General features: G+C 39.6%; 1 protein-coding gene across 1 annotated transcript in view; it reads right to left on the minus strand.

Moving 5' to 3' along the window:
- WDR70 (WD repeat domain 70) overlaps positions 1–16,658 on the minus strand; it is a 187,298-nt gene that overhangs the window by 118,001 nt on the left and 52,639 nt on the right. The window contains exon 9 of the mRNA XM_080679033.1: positions 6,851–6,927. Coding sequence (XP_080535159.1) covers positions 6,851–6,927 — 77 coding nt within the window. The remainder of the gene's footprint in view (positions 1–6,850; positions 6,928–16,658) is intronic.

The following is a 16,658-nucleotide window of genomic DNA, read 5'->3' on the forward strand; positions in this document are numbered from 1 at the left end:
CCCTTTCTCTCTTAGTCACTTTCTTATCTCTCTTACTTTTTTTTTTTCTTTCTCTTTACTTTCCCTTTTCCCAATTTCATTTTCTCACTCCTTTTTTCTTTTTTTCTTTCTTTCTTTCTTTCCTTTTTCCTCTTCTTCTTTCTCTCCTATCACCTAATTTGCCTTTCTCTGGTGGTCACCTTTATTGGAGGTTATTAATATCGTGAATACATTCCTGTTCAGTGCCTTGTGAGTTGTACCTGGTAGTGCTGTATTTTGTGCCTTTAAATCAACCCAGGAGAGAGAGAACTACATAACCAGACACCCAGAGAAGAGAGACCATGGGGAGACAAAGAAGCAGTCCGCATATGAAAGAAAAGCAGGCATCACCAGAAAAGGAAGTAAACGAAATGGAGGCAAGCAACCTTCCAGAAAAAGAATTCAGAGAAATGGTCATAAGGTGGCTGAAAAGAATGGAAGACAAATTCGACAATATGAGCAAGAACCAAGAGGAAATGAAGAAGAACCAAGAAGAAATGAAAAATGACATCACTGCTGTAAAGAACTCAATAGAAAGCATCAAGAGTAGACTAGAAGAAGCAGAGGACCGCATCAGTGAGCTAGAAGACAAGATGGAAAAAAATACCCAAGAAAAGCAACTTCTAGAAAAAAAAATTAAAAGGCAGGAGGAGAGTCTAAGGGAACTTTGGGACAACACGAAACAAAACAACATCCGCATAATAGGGGTTCCAGAAGGAAAGGAAGCTGAGCAAGGAATAGAAAACCTCTTTGAAGAAATAATGACAGAAAATTTCCCAGATATAGGGAAGAAAAAACACACACAAATCCAAGAAGCTCACAGAGTCCCAAGCAAAATGAACCCCAAAAGACCGACACCAAGGCACATTATAATTAAATTGGCAAACACCAATGACAAAGTAAGAATCTTAAAAGCAGCAAGAGAGAGACAGAAAGTTACATACAAAGGAACCCCCATCAGACTAGCAACTGATTTCTCAACAGAAACTCATCAGGCCAGAAGGGAATGGAATGAAATATACAAAGTCATGCAAAGGAAGGGTCTGAATCCAAGAATACTGTACCCAGCAAGGCTGTCAATCAAAATTGAAGGTGAAATCAGGAGCTTCACAGACAAAAAAGGACTAAGGGAATTTATTACCACCAAACCAGCAATGCAAGAAATGCTAAAGGGTCTGCTGTAAAAAAAAAAAAAAGAAAGAAAGAAAGAAAGAAACAGGAAGCGAAGAAGTAACACAGGGGTAAAGAATAGGAATGGCGACAAATAAGTACCTATCAATAATAACTTTAAATGTAAATGGATTAAATGCCCCAATCAAAAGACATAGGGTAACGGATTGGATAAGAAAACACGACCCATATATCTGCTGTCTACAAGAAACCCACCTCAGAAAAAAAGATGCACACAGACTGAGGGTGAAGGGATGGAAAAAGGTTTTCCAGGCAAATGGAACTGAAAAAAAAGCTGGGGTAGCAATACTTATTTCTGACAAATTAGATCTCAAACTGAAGGACATAACAAGAGATAAGGAAGGCCATTTCATAATACTAAAGGGAGCAATCCAACAAGAAGAAATAACTCTGGTAAACATATATGCACCCAATACAGGAGCACCCAAATACATAAAAAAACTCCTGGAGGATATCAAGGGAGAGATTGACAGCAATACAATCATAGTAGGGGACTTTAATACCCCACTATCACCATTGGACAAATCCTCTAAACAAAACATCAGCAAAGAAACATCAATCCTAAATGACTCACTAGACCAGATGGAATTAATTGACATCTTCAGAACATTTCACCCCAAAGCCACAGAATATACATTCTTCTCAAGTGCACATGGGTCATTTTCAAAGATAGACCATATGTTGGGACATAGGCAAAGTCTCTTCAAATTCAAGAAGATAGAAATCATATCAAGCATCTTCTCAGACCACAGTGGCATAAAACTGGAAATCAACTACAATAAAAACAACCCAAAGAAATCAAACACATGGAGACTAAACAGCATGCTATTAAACCATGACTGGGTTACCAGAGAGATCAAAGAAGAAATAAAAAACATCATGACAACAAATGACAATGAAAACACTACAATCCAAAATCTATGGGACACAGCGAAAGCAGTCCTGAGAGGGAAGTTCATAGCTCTACAAGCCTACTGCAAAAAACAAGAAACAGGGGTAATAAATTACCTAACCCAACAACTCAAAGAGTTAGAAAAAGAGCAACAAGAAAAGCCCAGTGTAAGCAGAAGGAAGGAAATAATAAAGATCAGAGCACAGATAAACGACATAGAGACCAAAGAAACAATACAAAAGATCAACAAAACCAAGAGCTGGTTCTTTGAAAGGATAAACAAGATTGATGAACCTCTAGCCAGGCTCACCAAGAAGCAAAGAGAGAGGACCCAAATAAACAAGATCAGAAATGAAAGAGGTGAAATAACAACAGATCCCGCCGAAATACAAAGGATTGTTAAAAAATACTACGAACAACTCTATTCCAACAAACTGGACAACCTGGAGGAAATGGACATATTCCTAGAAAAATATAACCTTCCAAAACTCAATCAGGAAGAATCTAAACAGCTCAACATGCCAGTAACTATGGAAGAAATTGAAGCAGTCATCAAAGAGCTTCCAGCAAACAAAAGCCCGGGGCCAGACGGCTTCACAGGAGAGTTCTACCAAACATTCAAGGAAGAACTAAAACCTATCCTCCTCAGACTATTCCAAAAAATTCAAGAGGAAGGAACACTTCCAAGCTCCTTCTATGAAGCCAGCATCACCCTAATACCAAAACCAGATAAAGACAACACAATGAAGGAGAATTACAGGCCAATATCCCTCATGAATGTAGATGCCAAAATCCTCAATAAAATTCTAGCAAATAGGATCCAGCAGTACATCAGAAAGATCATACACCATGACCAAGTAGGATTTATCCCAGGAATGCAAGGATGGTTCAATATCCGCAAATCAATAAATGTGATACATCACATAAACAAATTGAGAGATAAAAATCACATAGTCATATCAATTGATGCAGAAAAAGCATTTGACAAAATCCAACACCCTTTCTTGATAAAAACTCTCAACAAGGTGGGAATAAAAGGATCATACCTCAACATAATAAAAGCTATATATGATAAACCCACAGCTAACATCATACTCAATGGGCAAAAACTAAAACCATTTCCCCTAAGAACAGGAACAAGACAGGGATGCCCACTCTCACCACTCCTGTTTGACATAGTACTGGAAGTATTAGCCACTGCAATTAGACAAGAAGAAGAAATAAAAGGCATCCAAATTGGAAAAGAAGAAGTAAAGCTGTCCTTATTTGCAGATGACATGATATTATACATAAAAAACCCGAAAGACTCCATCAAAAAACTAACAGACTTAATAAATGAATTCGGCAATGTAGCAGGATACAAAATTAACACCAAAAAATCTATGGCATTTCTATACACCAACAATGAACTTACAGAAAGAGAGACTAAAAAAGCAATCCCATTTTCCATCGCACCAAAAAAATTAAGATACTTAGGAATAAACCTAACCAAGGAGGTAAAAGACCTATATGCGGAAAACTACAGGACACTGAAAAAAGAGATAGAGGAAGATGTAAACAGATGGAAGAACATACCATGTTCATGGATTGGTAGAATCAACATCATTAAAATGTCCATACTACCCAAAGCAATCTATAGATTCAATGCACTCCCCATTAAAATACCAACGGCGTATTTCACAGACCTAGAAAGAACTCTCCAAAAATTCATCTGGAATAAAAAAAGACCCCGAATAGCCACAGCAATCCTGAGAAAGAAGAATAAAGTAGGAGGGATCTCAATACCAGATTTCAAGCTGTATTACAAAGCCACTGTCCTCAAAACAGCCTGGTACTGGCACAAGAACAGACATATAGATCAATGGAACAGAATAGAGAATCCAGATATCGACCCAAACCAATATGCGCATTTAATATTTGACAAAGGAGGAATGAGCATACAATGGAGTCAAGACAGTCTCTTTAATAAATGGTGTTGGGAAAATTGGGCAGATACATGCAAAAAAATGAAACTAGATCACCAACTTACACCATACACAAAAATAAACTCAAAATGGGTACAGGACTTAAATATAAGACGGGAAACCATAAAAATACTAGAGGAATCCACAGGCAGCAAAATCTCAGACATATGCCAAAAGAACTTTTTCAGTGATACTGCCCCTAGGGCAATGGAAGCCAAACAGAAAATAAACAAATGGGACTACATCAAAATAAAAAGCTTTTGCACAGCAAAAGAAACCATCAACAAAACAACAAGAAACCCCACTGTATGGGAGAACATATTTGCAAATGGTATCACTGATAAAGGTTTAATTTCCAACATCTACAGGCAGCTTATACAACTTAATAAAAGGAAGATAAAGGATCCAATAAAAAAATGGGCAACGGACCTAAATAGAATCTTTTCGAAAGAAGACAGAAGGAAGGCCAAGAGACACATGAAAACATGCTCAAAGTCACTTATTATCCGAGAGATGCAAATCAAAACGACAATGCGATACCATCTCACACCTGTCAGAATGGCTATCATCAACAAATCAACAAACGACAAGTGTTGGCGAGGATGCGGAGAAAAAGGAACCCTCGTGCACTGCTGGTGGGAATGCAGACTGGTGCAGCCACTGTGGAGAACAGTATGGAGTTTCCTCAAAAAACTGAAAATGGAACTCCCATTTGACCCAGTAATCCCACTCCTAGGAATATATCCTAAGAAACCAGGAACACCAATCAGAAAGGATATATGCACCCCTATGTTCATAGCAGCACAATTTACAATAGCTAAGATTTGGAAACAGCCTAGGTGCCCATCAGCAGATGACTGGATCAGAAAACTATGGTACATCTACACAATGGAATACTATGCTGCCGTAAAAAAGAAGGAATTACTACCATTTGTAGGCACTTGGATGGAATTAGAGAACATTATGCTAAGTGAAATAAGCCAGTCAATGAAAGAAAAATACCACATGATCCCACTCATTTGGGGATAATGAAAAACATTATAAACTGATGAACAAAAAGATAGTTACAGAGGCAGTAAAGCATCAAACAGACTGTCAAATTACAGGGGTAAGGTTAGGGAGAGGTGGGGGAAATAAGAGATCAACTGAAGGACTTATATGCATGTATATAAGAGTAACCAACGGATGCAAAACATTGGGGGGTGAGGGCATGTATGGGAGTGGGGTGGGGGTGGGGGGCAATGGTAAGATATGTACACATATAATACCTTAATAAAAATTTGAAAAAAAAAAAAAAAAAAAGCAAGCTCATTGGTTTGTGTTTAGGTTTAATATATTTTTCTTTTTAATTTTGTTTAATGGTATTTAGAGAGGAAGAGATAGTGATAGAGAGATAGAAACATCAATGAGAGAGAAACATCATCAATTGGCTGCCTTCTTCACTTCCCCTACTGGGGATGGAGCCTGCAACCCAGGCATGTCCCAGGCATGTGCCCTGACCAGGAATCCAGCCGGTGACCTCTTGGTTCCTGGGTCGACACTCAACTGCTGAGTCCCACCGGCCAGGCTTGAACACTTGTTTACATCATTTAAGCTATGGTAAAATTTGTTTCATTATACTCATTTCACTTAAAGTTGCAATTTCTAAAACCTTATCAAGGATCTTAAGTAAAGACTTAATGTAGTTCTATTTACCAAAAATTTTATTCAGAAATATTATCTTTTTTCCATCATATTCTGTATAGATTCCCAAATTTTAGTTCCTTTTAGACTGTTAATTTTTAAATTGTTCTATGGAAGTAAAATTATGTCTTTTGTCTGTTATCTGAAAGATAAAGTCCAGAAAACAAAATATCCAAGAATATAAAGAGCAAGTTTGAGAGTTAATAAGGCAAATGTTAAGTATCAGAGAGAAAAAGGCTAAAAGACAAAATAATCTAAGAATAAAAATGTTATTTTTATCTAAAATATAAGAGTGTTTCACCTAAATAACACCATCTATGCTTTTTAATTTATAGGATTTTTGTTGTAATTTCTCTGTAATATTACAAATAGCACATTCTTGTGAACGACTTTTAGTACTAAAAGTGAATCATACAATATGACAATGCAGGAAAAAGCTGCCCAAATATTCCCTGTAATATTCCTGAGTCCTAGGCTAACAGATATAATGGAAAAGAATCTTAATAACCATTTAATCAATTTTTTCAGTTATTACTGCCAAGAAACAATTATTTAAACGAGAAACATATTAGCAATTAGACTCAGATGAAAATCAGTCTTAACTATAAAAAGTAACAAATTAGCCCTAGCTGGTTTAGCTCAGTGGGAGGACTGAAGGGTCCCAGGTTCAATTCTGGTCAGGGTTTGTGTGGGAGGCAACCAATCGAGATATTTCTCTCTCTCTGTCTTTCCCCATCCCTTTCACTCTCTCTAAAAATCAATGGAAAAAAATATCCTCGGGTGAGGCTTAACAAAACAAAAAAAGTAACAAATTATTCGTCACAATTTCAAAGTCATTTGAGTCCATTTAATAACATCCATCTGATCCATTGTACTCCATAATAAACTCTACTGGAATTTATACTAACTCTCATTTGCATAGTTTCAATATTTATTTAAACAAACCTTACACTGCCAGCTAAAGTCTAAGTAAGAGCAAGAATATATAAACATCAGGATTCCTAATACTCTATCTCCTACTTTACTGGCAAGATTGTTACAATACAAATGTTAAAATATTAAAAGATATGAATGTATTAGATGAATTATCAACAATACTCACGCATCATTTGAGCAAGTCATAAATTCTCCCTTTATTTTAGGATGCCATGAGCCAGTATGAAGCATTGCTGTGTGACCCTTAAAAAAAATAAAAAATAAAAAATAAATAAAGGAAAAAAGATGTTTAACAAACATAAAAAAATTATAAATGAACCAGAAACTGACATAGGCTTAAACTTTTTAGTCCTCTCAAAAGCACACTATTTTAATAACAAATGGATATTATTTTCTCAGTTTTATTTCAAAATGCATGTTGTTTATTTCACTTTGTTTATTTTCACTTTGTTTAATTCACTGTGTAACACCCTCGCCCCCACCCCCCAAACCCCAACTGTCCAGGAATTAGCACAGTGCTTACATATAGGTGCTTAATAAGGAAGAAAACCGAGGGGAAATAACAGCTTCTCTTTAGGAAAGAAAGAGAAATAAAATAGGCCCTTCTTTAAAGATTCTTCTCAATGGAAAAGAACTAAAAGGAATACAAAGTGTTTTCAAATAATCAAGGCAAAAGCAAGAGGTTGGGGGTAAAAAACTCCATGCTTCTTAAAAGTATGTCAATGGGGTAAAATATCCATACTTCTTAAAAGTGTGTCAACAATCTTGATTCTATAATAATATGGAAGAATATATATGTGAGGAAAGGAAAAAATCTTTAAAATCATTCAGGAAGATTCGCCTTACTAAGTATAGAGTATAATATAAAAACACTTTAATTAAAACAATATGATGTTGGTATAAGACTGACATCCACACCATACCAACCACAGAGTACCTATCAAACTTAAACACACACATACACACACACTCCCCTCCTAGGTAGCAGTCAGCTAGAGTGGTTGCATACAAAGTCAGGTTCAGATGGGGCAGAAGAGAACATAATATATTTTTTAATATATTTTTTATTGATTTCAGAGAGGAAGGGAGAGGGAGAAAGAATCATCAACTGGCTTCCTCCTACACACACCACACATGTGCCCTTGACTGGAATCGAACCCAGGACCCTTCAGTCCCCAGGCCAATGCTCTATCCACTGAGCCAAACCAGCAAGGCCGAACCTAATATTTTTTACTGTAATAATGGTAAGGTCTCTTATTCTGAAAAGGTCAAAAATAAAGCTCTACTACAAGAAGCAAATTGTGCGTGTTTAAATGACTTGGAAGGAAACTAACTGTAGTTCTCTGGAAAGCATAAGTTGGAACTACAATACCCACGCGTGGGCCTGGAGACATCTCTGGTGCAAGCTGCCTACAATGCCTCAAGCAGCAGCTGGCCAACTCCTGACATCCTGTTCAAGTCTACAGCATACAAACGGGGCCCAGACATGTGGAACCTCTTCCGCAGTAGGGAGAGATGGGTCATAGTTACGAAGACAGAGGCCAGGCAAAACTTACTTGAATGAGTGGCATGTAACCTGAGATTGAAGGAATGAAAAGAAGCCAGTATGTGAGAGGGTCCCAATGTGGGAAAAGAGCTGGGTGTAGTTCGATCTCCAGTTGGGACACATGTGGGAGGCAGCCGATTGAGGTTTCTCTCTCCTCTCTCTCTCTCTCTCTCCCCCCCCCCTCTCTCTCTCCCTTTCTGTCTCTCTAAAATCAATAAAACCTTTTTTTAAATGGGCAGAGGACCTGAACAGACACTTCTCCCAAGAAGACATACAAATGACCATCTATGAAAAGATGCTCAGCTTCACTAGCTATTACAGGAATGCAAATCAAAGTTACAACGAGATACCACCTCACACCTGTTAGGATGCCTATTATCAACAAGACAAGTAATAACAAATGTTGGAGAGATTGTGGAGAAAAAAAGAACCCTTATTCACTGCTGGTAGAATGTAAACTGGTACAGCTGCTATGGAAACAGTATGGAGGCTCCTCAAAAATTAAGACTAGAGTTACCATATGACTCAGCAACACCACTCCTGGGTTATCTACCTGAAAATTTTGAAAACATTTATTGGCATAGATATTTGTACGCCTATGTTCATTGCAGCATTAATCATGGTGTCCAACATGGAAACAACCAAGTGTCCTTGGATAGATGACTGGATAAAGAAGATGTGTTACATATATACAATGGAATACTACTCAGCCATTAGAAATGAAGAAATACTGTCATTTCCAACAACATGGATGGATCTTGAGAATATCATGTTAGACAAAATAAGTCAGACAGAAAAAGTCATGAACCATATCATTTCACTCATATGTAGGATAAGAAAGTAAAAGCAACAAATGAACAAACAAGAAAAGCAAATAAACAAAAACTCATAGATAGTTGTTTCATCTTAAAGGGTGTTTGCTGGTTTCTGTGCTGAAGGAGCTGCATTTAATACCAGTCTTTGCAGGTGACACTCACCAGGATCTCTGCTACTCACACTGACCATCCCTGGGCCTGGTTGCAAAGAATAATGCAGAAAGGATATTCAAGTAGAATCTGCAGATGTCTCATGATTATTTCTGGTATTACGTTTCTCATCATTCATAGCCTGACGGCCATTTATGACAGATACTGGGAGTCACAAGATATCACCACAATCCAACTAGAATTATCGAGATGTTTCATTAACAAGGATCGCTCTAGCTGGTTTGGCTCAGTGGATAGAGCATCAGCCTGGGGACTGAAGGGCCCTGGGTTCGATTCCAACAAGGGCATATGCCCAGCTTGTGGGCTCAATCCCCAGAAGGGGGTGTGCAGGAGGCAGCCTATCAATGATTCTCTCTCATCGCTGATGTAGGTTAAAATGAAAAAATCTGAAAGACTACGAATGTTGTTTCTTGTTTGTAAAGACAGAAGCATGACAAAGGCAACGGGAATGTTAAGTACCCTTGTGTTAAAACAGTGACCAAGATCAGTCATAACAAAAATGAAGTTCAACTAAGGATTCTTAAATGGATCTAAACAGAATCAGTACCATGGCTAACATCAGTGGAAAAAATTTTAAAGTAACACCTATTAAAGAACAGGCAGTGATTAAAACACTTTTTCATCAAATAAACTAGTTGTTCTCTTTCTCTTTTATCTGAACATAGGCCCTCCTACAGGGAAAAAAATCCCTTCATTTATTTAGCATCCTTAACTGGAAACAACTTAGAAAAATTAAGCATCTATTTAAGTCTCTCATAATAGGCTATACTTTTACTGATCCATGACTAATATTGGCTTCCTCTGCGTGTACACACACACACACACACACACACACACACACACACACACGTGCTGATCTGTATTGAAAACTGTCCAGACTCTTGTGGTTGCTCCTATGACAAAAGCTGCAAAAACAGGTGCCCTGCCCTAGTCAGTCTGGCTCAGTGGATAGAGCATCGGCCTGTGGACTAGGGTCCCGAATTCAATTCCAGTCAAGGGCACATACCTTGGTTGACAACTCTCACATTGATGTTTCTCTCTCTGTGTCTCTCCCCATCCCTTCCACTCTTTCTAAAAAAAAAAAATCAATGGAAAACTATCCTCAGGTGAGGATTAACAACAAAAATAAGAAATATATTTAAGCCGAAACCGGTTTGGCTCAGTGGATAGAGCGTCGGCCTGCGGACTGAAAGGTCCCGGGTTCGATTCCGGTCAAGGGCATGTACCTTGGTTGCGGGCACATCCTCAGTGGGAGGTGTGCAGGAGGCAGCTGATCGATGTTTCTCTCTCATCGATGTTTCTAGCTCTCTATCCCTCTCCTTTCCCCTCTGTGAAATATCAATAAAATATATTTAAAAAATATATATATATATTTAAAAAAATACAGCGGCCCTGCTGCAATGCCATTGACAGTCACTGAATGAGGTGAGGCTCTCGGAGCCACAAACACATGTGCCATGTCTCTGGAATGATGAGCCAGCTAACACAGCAACTCCTGTGAGAGAAGAAATGTAGCAGGGAACGTACTGTTGCCGGAGAAATGGATTTCTCCATCGCTAGTGGGAGTGGGATTGAATTTTCTAAGACTCTCATGGGAGAACGAAATGGTTTTTATTGGTGTTGCATTACATTTCTTGGGTTGCAAAGTCCCACTGTCCTTCACCCAGTCCTGGAAAAGGTGCGGCGGGGCTCCAGCAGAGCCCAGAGTAGAGCCAGTGTCCAGAGTTCCTGATCCATAGTGGAGCAGGGTCTGATGCAGTCTCGGGCCAGGTTTAGTCCAGTGCTCCATTGTGTGGGTCCCACATGGCTGTGAGCCACGTGGGCCAATGCAGGGGAGCACACCCCCTGCAAGAGGAGTCCCAGGAGCACAGGCAAGCAGGAGAGGCAAGAGAGCCAGCAACTTCTTTGTTCAGGAGTTTAAATGTTAACTCTTCCCATGCTGCAGTGGCCACTGCTGTTCCCAGGTGTGACTGACAGATGAGCATCTTCCCATGCACCCAGTCCTTACTGGGCATGCACCTATTGTCCCGCCCCTTCCCCCAGCGATCTGCGGGGAACAGGCTTGAAGAATGTTAACTGCAGCTTCCTAGCAAAGCCGTAGCAATGGCATGCCTGTATTATCTAGTCTGCCCTTTACTCCTTTTCTCTTATTTAATAACCAGGTTATTATAACGGTATCAATACTATGAGCCTTGATCCAAAAGTTCTTAACCAGAGTCCATTCACAGGCTTTCAGGAATCACCAAACCTCTTAAAATTGTCAATAAAATGTTTTATGAATATACCTTGCTGGAGAAAACATTCAGGGTTTTAATTTGCAAGTTGGCAAACTTTTTCTCTAACAGTCCAGGACAGTAAGTATTTTAGGCTCTGTGGCCAAATGTCCTCCCACTGCACCATTCAACTCAATGATTGCAGCACAATAGCAGACACAGACAATCCTATATAATAAAAGCCTAATATGCAGATCAACCAAACAGCAGAACGACCGGTCGCTATGATGTGCACTGACCACCACAGGGCAGACGTTCAACGTAGGAACTGCTCCCAGCCTGCAGGCCCCAGGTCAGCTAAGGTGGGTGCCAGCGGGGGCCCTCCCGATCACCCCACCAGTCATCCCACAGATCGGCCCTGATCACCAGCCAAGCCTAGCGACCCTACCCATGCACAAATTTCATGCACTGGGCCTCTAGTAGTAAATAAATGGGCGTGACTGTGCTCCAATGAAATGTTTATGTACAAAAACAGGATGCAGGCTGGATTCGGCCCACAGGCCTTAGTTCCCAGACCCTGTTGTGTAATCCATCACATTCTTAGTCATTTCCTTCTGTGACTCAAGGACTCTGAAGTCCAAGTCTTTCTAATTCCCAAGCAACTTTAAAATCCATTTGAACACATCAAAGAGATAAATTCATTCTTCTTTGATCTACTCAAGCCTAATGATGTTTTCTAAGATATTTCAGCAGCCCCAACTATGGCTACGTCTTCCATTACTATACATGATCCCTTCTCTGAAATCATGAACTTCCAATACTTGTTGATTTAACAAATACTTATTACCTGATATTCTAGGCTCTAGGCATTCCATATTCCAGTTCTACAGCCTATATTCCAGTTCTCTAACTTTCTTTATTTTCAATATCCTAAACTTCAACCTCTCTCTCAGCATAAACCTGAATGTTCTTTTGCTTGTACCTACAATGTACTTTTATTCTGAAATAATTACCTCCTCCCATCGTTGTATTCCATTCAAATACCCAAGCTCCTATATAAGACTCAAGAATATCATATGAATATGCAGAATGACTGTCCCTACAAGTCTACATTCTATATCCCTAAATGCTTTCACAATTCTTCTAGTAATTTTTCTCTCACAACCATCAGTGGCTATTCTAAGTCTTTTCTATCCTACTAAAGGCCTCATCACAGCATCTGCAAACACAAAGGTAGGAAGTGACCCTGCCATGAGATGGTGACACCATCAACTTCCTATCTAAGATCCACCGTCTCGCCCTAGCTGGTTTGGCTCAGTGGATAGAGCATCGGCCTGCAGACTGAAGGGTCCTGGGTTCGATTCCGGTCAAGGGCATGTACCTTGGTTGCGGGCACATCCCCAGTAGGAGGTGTGCAGGAGGCAGCTGATCCATGTTGCTCTCTCATCGATGTTTCTAACTCTCTATCCCTCTCCCTTCCTCTCTGTAAAAAAGCAATAAAATATATATATATATATAAAAAAAAAAAAAAGATCCACCGTCTCTAAACATAACTTCATGTGTGCCCAGCCTGTTCGCTCCATCCCCTCCTCACACTCAAAGCTAACTCTTGCTCTTGGGCTTGATCACAATCACTGCCACCTACTCAGGAACTTTCATTTTTACTTAGTATGGGTGTTTATTTTTTGTTAGTTTTTGCATAACTATATTAATTTTCTATTGCTGTGCAACAAATTACCATAAATTTTGGGGTTTAAAACACCTCCGATTTATTAGCAAACAGTTTTTTAGGTCAGAAGTCCTAACACAATGTGGCTGAATTCTCTGCTCAGGGTCTCACAGGCTGAAGTCGGGATGTCAGGGTTGCATTCCTTTCTGGAGACTCTGGGGAAGAATCCGATTCCAAGCTCACTCAGGTTTCTGGCAGAATTCAAGGCCCTGTGGTCATAGGACTAAGATGCCTATTTCCGTGCCGTCTGTCTGCTGAGAGCTGCTCTCAGCATCTAGAAGCTGTGTGTCTTTCGTACCAAATGGATTCCTCCATCTTCAAAACCAGCAAGACAATCTCCTGTTGAATCTGAATTAGACAAAAGCCATGTCCCAAATCTCTGCAAAACAGCCCAGTCTTTATCGGTGGCTCCTGCTGAAATGAGGAAGAAGTGATATCCTTCTTACAGGTCATCTGGCTCGCTTAAGATCTACAAGGCACATGCTTAATTTCTAGAAAGAGCCTTTAGTGTTACTGAATGCTCTGACGCTTATCTTTCTGAGGTTTTAGCAAAAGGTTACATATACAGCACACTCTTGGCTTTTTCTCTCTAACTCACTTGTAGAAGCAGTTTCTTCATTTTAATAATCATTGCCATCTGTATAGGCTCAAAATTAACTAAATCATCTAGTCCTGGCTACCTTTTAACAAGACCTTTCAATTTATCTTTCTTCTCTCATAGTTTATTACAAGCAGCAAAAAGAAACCAGATAGTACCTTCAGCACTTTGCTTGGAAATCTCCTAAGCTATTTTTCCAACTTCATCCAATTCTGCTTTCATCATCAAACCCAGCAACAGATAAAATCCCTCCAGTCAAATCCCTCCCACACTTTGAATATCTTTTGCCAGGAATAGCCAATCCCTTTATATATACACACACACACACACACACACATATATATATATATATTTTTTTTTTTTTTTTCAGAGAGGAAGGAAGAGAGATAGAAACATCAATGATGAGATAGATTCATTGATTGACTGCCTCCTGCACGCCCCACACTGGGGACCGAGCCTGCACACCAGGCAGGTGTCCTGAACGGGAATCGAACCATGACCTCCTGGTTCATAGATCAACACTCAACCACTGAACCACACCAGCAAGCCGGGCGCCAATCCCTTTTAAAGGCTCACCTGATTAGGCTGGACCTACTGAGGATAATCCTACTTTTTTAAAGTCAGCTGTACCATACATATACCCTAATCACAGGAGTACCGCATCATACCCAGGTTCACATCCTCACTAAAGGGGAGGGGTAGGGAATCTTAGGGGTTGTTCTGAATTCTGTCTACGACAAGGATTATGGGTGCAGCAATTCTGAAACTACTTTCTGTGTAGCATACCACTGAACAAATGAGCAAATACAATGATGATGTTGGAAGACAAGTTTCTCGCTGTTGGAGAAGTAAAATACAAATATGGAACTGTTTAATGCTAGGAAGTAGAATTAGAATTTGATGTATCAGTGTGAACTTACAATTTTTCATATATCCTGTTTATTTTCATTCATTGGGTGGTTTACTTCCCCACTCCAGCTCTGTCTTCTGAAAGAGTCTAGAGGCAAGGACACCCCAGCAGCAATGACCATATCTAGTGCCCAGATCTTGATTTATAAACAGAATTCCCAGCTAAAGGAGCCGTGAATCACTAGAAGAATGGGTAACATCAAAGCAGGAACAGTACAAAATGAGCCTGGAACATTTTGTTGCGCCAGAATGTAAGAAAGTACCCCAAAATGATGGGGGTATGTCAAAAGAACAGAAACCAGTGTGAGGAAGATTCTATTAGACAAAAGATCTGTAAATATTCAGAAATTAGAAAGAAACATACTGTTCTTCAAATCACTGCACTGTTTAGAGTTTGTATTTGTGGTTAAAACTGTTTAAATAAACAAAAATATACCTAGACGCACAGTTTAAAACATTTTACTCCTTATGAAACAGTATTTACTATTAACTGGATATGGCTAATAAATTTCATCTACAAATACAAGGGCAATGTTTTAGAGTGGCTGGATATTGGAATAACTACACGTACTGTTCAAATAGAAATAAAGCATTTGAAAACATATTTTCCCCAACATTCCTTCTAAAGCTTTGAATTTCCGTACCTGAAGTACACTCCTGGGGAAATGTCCCACTGAAAGGGCGGGAGAGCCAGTCCTCTCCCACTGCAGTCACCCACAGTCATGCACCACTTACCAACGGGAGACATTGTGAGCAATGCGCTGTCCGGTGATTTCATCGTTGTGTGAATACCATAGAGAGCACTTCCACAAGCATGGACAGTGCAGCCTGCTCCTCACCTAGGCTATATGGTCTAGGGGGCATTAGTAGACCTTACTATAGACTTATAAACACTGCACACTTAGGCTAGACTACATTTATAAAACACAAGATTAATTCAAGCATAAGAGAAAATGACTCAATCAAGAGCCACGGTAAGCATGAGATAGATGTATGAGGCTCCTACCAGCATAGAACAGACTCTTTTATAGCAAACTTGTTTTATAAGTAGCAAAAGTACACTCTAAAATAACGATTAAAAGTATAGTAAGCCGAAACCGGTTTGGCTCAGTGGATAGAGCGTCAGCCTGCGGACTCAAGGGTCCCAGGTTCGATTCCGGTCAAGGGCATGTACCTTGGTTGCGGGCACATCCCCAGTAGGAGGTGTGCAGGAGGCAGCTGATCCATGTTGCTCTCTCATCGATGTTTCTAACTCTCTATCCCTCTCCCTTCCTCTCTGTAAAAAAGCAATAAAATATATATATATATATAAAAAAAAAAAAAAGATCCACCGTCTCTAAACATAACTTCATGTGTGCCCAGCCTGTTCGCTCCATCCCCTCCTCACACTCAAAGCTAACTCTTGCTCTTGGGCTTGATCACAATCACTGCCACCTACTCAGGAACTTTCATTTTTACTTAGTATGGGTGTTTATTTTTTGTTAGTTTTTGCATAACTATATTAATTTTCTATTGCTGTGCAACAAATTACCATAAATTTTGGGGTTTAAAACACCTCCGATTTATTAGCAAACAGTTTTTTAGGTCAGAAGTCCTAACACAATGTGGCTGAATTCTCTGCTCAGGGTCTCACAGGCTGAAGTCGGGATGTCAGGGTTGCATTCCTTTCTGGAGACTCTGGGGAAGAATCCGATTCCAAGCTCACTCAGGTTTCTGGCAGAATTCAAGGCCCTGTGGTCATAGGACTAAGATGCCTATTTCCGTGCCGTCTGTCTGCTGAGAGCTGCTCTCAGCATCTAGAAGCTGTGTGTCTTTCGTACCAAATGGATTCCTCCATCTTCAAAACCAGCAAGACAATCTCCTGTTGAATCTGAATTAGACAAAAGCCATGTCCCAAATCTCTGCAAAACAGCCCAGTCTTTATCGGTGGCTCCTGCTGAAATGAGGAAGAAGTGATATCCTTCTTACAGGTCATCTGGCTCGCTTAAGATCT

This window comes from Plecotus auritus, assembly GCF_963455305.1.
Source record: "Plecotus auritus genome assembly, chromosome: 7".
NCBI classification, from domain to species: domain Eukaryota; kingdom Metazoa; phylum Chordata; class Mammalia; order Chiroptera; family Vespertilionidae; genus Plecotus; species Plecotus auritus.